The sequence below is a fragment of the Felis catus genome, chromosome D1, assembly GCF_018350175.1.
Source record: "Felis catus isolate Fca126 chromosome D1, F.catus_Fca126_mat1.0, whole genome shotgun sequence".
Classification (NCBI taxonomy): Eukaryota; Metazoa; Chordata; class Mammalia; order Carnivora; family Felidae; genus Felis; species Felis catus.
In genome coordinates, this window is record NC_058377.1 from 61,606,801 (window position 1) to 61,611,002 (window position 4,202).

A 4,202-nucleotide genomic window follows, 5' to 3' on the forward strand; every position below is an offset into this window, starting at 1 on the left:
AGAAGAATCCATAGAGAAGAAACTCAACCAGGAAATAAAAAATAAAAGAGGAAAGGAAACAATATATTTTCACTATTTTAATCTTCATGCTTATTCCTCTTATTAGGTGGTAGCATCCCAAAACCGACCGAATAATAGTTGTCATGGGGTATAATGATGTGAAAACCATAAAATGCAGACAAATTACACAAAACAAATATACAAATCTGAAGCATTGCAGATAATGTGGCTTTTTAAATGTTATATTTAATTTTGAGAGATTGTTACTAATGCGGAGGTTGAAGGAGTTAATCACAGTGAATTTTATGAATAGAGCATCTTTACCAGGTGAATGCGGATCTGCTTGGTCTTGGCACCATAGACAAGTGGATTGAGAAATGGGGGGACCAGCAAGTAGAGGCTAGAAAAGAGGATATGGATATAAGGGGGAACATGAGCACCAAACCTATGTGTGAAGAAGGAGAAGAAGGCAAGGAGGTAGAACGGGAGGAAGACGCATATGTGAGCGATGCACGTATTGAATGCTTTCAACCGAGCCTCCTTCTGGGGCAAACGAAAAACTGTGGAAAAGATCTGTGCATAAGACAAAGTGATGAATGTGAGGTCAAACACTGCAACGGTGAATGCCACAAACAAGCCATAAATTTTGTTGACCCGCACATCTGATGCAGCCAGTTTTACAATGGCCATATGCTCACAGTAAGAGTGGGAGATGATGGTTGTATGGTAAAACTGAAACCGGAACTTTATCAGTATTAGGCATGGGGCTACTAGGCAAGCGGCCCTGAGTGTTACCACTGCCCCTATCTGGGTGACAAGGCGGTGTGTGACGATGACAGCATGTCTTAGTGGATAACAGATGGCCACATAACGGTCCACAGCCATGGCCAACAGAAGGCCTGACTCTATGCACTGAAATGTGTGGATGAGCCACATTTGAAGCAAACAGGAATCAAAATAAATGTCTGCCACATGAAACCAGAAAATTCCAAGCATCTTGGGCATAATGGTGGTAGCAAGCGCAATATCTGTGACTCCCAGCATGCCTACGAAAATGTACATGGGCTCATGGAGGCTGCGCTCTGACCTGATGATGATCAGAAGCAAGGAGTTTCCAATCATAGCAATGAGATACATGACACAGAATGGAATCCCAATCCAGCACTGCACAGTCTCTAGGCCTGGGATCCCTATCAGCGTCAACACAGAAGGCATGAAGACTGTGATGTTGGAAGTGGACATAATGTCTTTGGGCTTCCAGAAGCAAATGAAAGAAGCTTCTCAGTCAGTGGCACCCTTCTCCTCTACTCTTGTTTGTATAAAGTCATCATAGTGGGTCTCTGATTTTGTCAGAACTCTAAGATCATATCATCCTTCTTATTTATATTATGGAATAAAAATGATCCGCCGATACACATTGTGTTTTCAGAACAGACATCCACGAGTAGTGTAGCACAATGAGAAGTTACATAGAAGGCAAGTCAATTGCATCACAACCAGCCAGATCATGTGGGTAACAGAGTAACTGCTGATCTCTCTGTTATGTGCCTCTGCACCTGGGGATACAATAATTATACCTGTTAAACTTGCTTGGAAATGACATTTCAAGCAGAGTTTGATGAATCTCCATATTCCACATTCCAACTACCTGATAATATTTGTTATTTTCCATTGTGTCTAGGTCTGGAACTGACACTTTGGATCAACAAATCTGACTCTGACCAGTACATTAGTAGATAAATCTCCATAAGTTTTATATTTTAAGGTTTTTTTTTTAATAGAGAGAGACAGAGATCACAGGAGGGGCAAAGAGAAGGGAGAGAGAGAGTAACCCAAACAGACTACATACCATCAGCACACAGCCTGACATGAGGTTTGAACTCACCAACCCCAAGATCTTGACCTGACCTGAAATCAAGAATGGCACGCTCAACTGAGACACCCAGGAGCCTCTTTTTCTCTTTATTTCTTGATTTTTTTAAGTGAAAAAACTCCCTATGAAAGAGAACAGAGAAACTGGTGACACCCAAGAGCACAATATATTCATCTATCTATATCATTTGTATCTACGTAAGACTGGATGTCTCTCTTTTCCTTGTTTTTTTTTTTCCATTAACAATTTCACTTTTTAAATTTAATCCATGTTAGTTAACATGTAGTGTAAGAAGGGTTTTAGGAGTAGAATTTAGTGACTTGTCATTAAATATAATACCCAGTGCTCATCCCAACAAGTGCCCTCCTTAATGCCCATCACCCATTTAACCCATCCCCCACCCACCACCCTTACAGTAAACCTCAGAGTGTTTTTTACACCCAGGAGGCTCTTATGGTTTGTGCTCTTCCGTTTTTATCTTATTTTTTCTTCCCTTCCCCAGAAGTCCTTTCAAAAGAAAGTAGGAAGCGCTTTGAATAGATCATCCAAGCCCATGCACTTTTGGTGAGTCTGGGTGAAAATTTCATGCCATTTTTACATGCCTCAAAGAACTCTATTTTATTTTGCCCACATACTAACAATTGAATTCCTGAAAATTAGTGGTGTGCTTAAAATCAGTGACATTTGGAATACCCATTTCTGAATACCTAGATGAAAGGAATCTCTAGAAAACATGGAAACTCAGAGGCGACAATGTATAGAGACAAGGGGACTCAATCTTGCTGACAACAGAGTGTGGGAAAATGGGTCCATGGGTAATTCATGGACTAGAGGCTAGGTTCTTGGGCTTAAACTGCTCACAGCTGCCAGTAACATGAGATTTGGCCAATGTAAGCTCATTAATTCTTAATGAAATATATATCACTTGAACATTTGAATTTTTCATGAGCTCATGCATGAGAAAAGAGTGAAAAATAAAGGGGTGAAAGGACACGTTTCCCAACAGGAGTCCAATATGGAAGTAGGAATGGAAGACACGGAGCAGACTTGGGATACCAGAAATGATGGAGGAAATGGCTCAACTTAAGAACATTTAATCACCTTGATTCATGATGACTGACTTTTCTGAAAACTGGGCTCTTAGTCTAGTTCAGATACATTTGTATCTGAAAAGATCTTGCTTTTTAAAAATCACATATCTTAAATTAGAAAGCTTCAGGCTACATTAGAAAGTTTCTATTTGGTGGAAACAGGATTCAGTTGTTTCATTCTTTCCTAGTTGGTCCAACATTGTTGCTTTCTGTCAGCAACCCCATGATCATTTAATCATATATTTATTGTCACTAAAAATGCCAGTAATGCAGGAAGAGCTGTGGTGTATGTGGCTAAACCTCAAGTGAAGGAACCCACTCAACAGGTCCATTCTAGAAGCAAGTCTGTATCAGCTGATGCATATTTAGAATATACCAGTTAGTCAACTAAAACATGATTTCCAAAACTTTGCTCCCCAATGCTTAATCCTAGAGATTCCTCGATCATGGATTCTTTTATTCACTTCTTCTTTCTAGAGTTAATCAGAATTAGAAGAGAAATCCTTCAGTACCATTCACATTGTCTGGCATATTTAACAGTAAGGAGCTGATGTGGCAGCATTACCTGACAGGTACAGATGGTGGGAAGGCAAGTGGGAGAGGACCTAAGTGAGTACAGAGCAGGGGGGATGGAGTGGTTATCACTGGAAAAGCTGGTAGTGAAACATTATTGGGTGAAATTGAGGAAAGGGACTTCATGCTTTGTTGTTGGGGGCCAGTTGTGTTTTTACAAGACTCCTGAAAACCGTGGTCTGTCTTCGTAACACCATCACTCATCACTCATCACTCACCTGTCATTCACTCTTTTTCCTCCTGAGACTCTCATCTCATTCACTTGTGCTTATGCTGGCAGCGGCTCTTTCTTCTCTCTGCACCCTCTAGAACAGCCCGCTGTAAATATCATGAACTCTTATCCATTTGCTGCTCAGCCATCTGCCAAACTGTGTACATCTCTGGAATAGACTTTCCTCTCTTCTTCTGTCCCTGCAAAACAGACTTGCACTCTCTTTTGTAAATTGTGTCTGAGCTCATGTTGGTGGGATCACACTCCAACAAAACTCACAGGAAGGTCTATATTTGCTAGACACAGCATAACTTTATTAAGCTTGAATTGGCAAGTATAACGTTCCCCAGTGTACAAGGAGAAGGAGGAGGTCTGAATATGAGATTTCCCAGCCGCTAACCCAAGCCTCCAGGGACCCAGCAGCTCATAATGAAGCCCTCTTGCGTCCATCCAC

General features: G+C 41.0%; 1 protein-coding gene across 1 annotated transcript; it reads right to left on the reverse strand.

Annotated features, from left to right (window-relative positions):
• Positions 1-278: 278 nt before the first annotated feature.
• Positions 279-1,242, reverse strand: LOC101080368 (olfactory receptor 52A1). The gene has a single exon (XM_006944313.4). It carries the CDS (start codon positions 1,240-1,242, stop codon positions 304-306), a length of 939 nt encoding a protein of 312 aa, XP_006944375.4. The 3' UTR covers positions 279-303.
• Positions 1,243-4,202: the final 2,960 nt, after the last annotated feature.

Bases quoted from the DNA above. Each gene is read 5' to 3' on its own strand.
- LOC101080368 (XM_006944313.4), bottom strand. From the start codon at position 1,242: ATGTCCACTTCCAACATCACAGTCTTCATGCCTTCTGTGTTGACGCTG.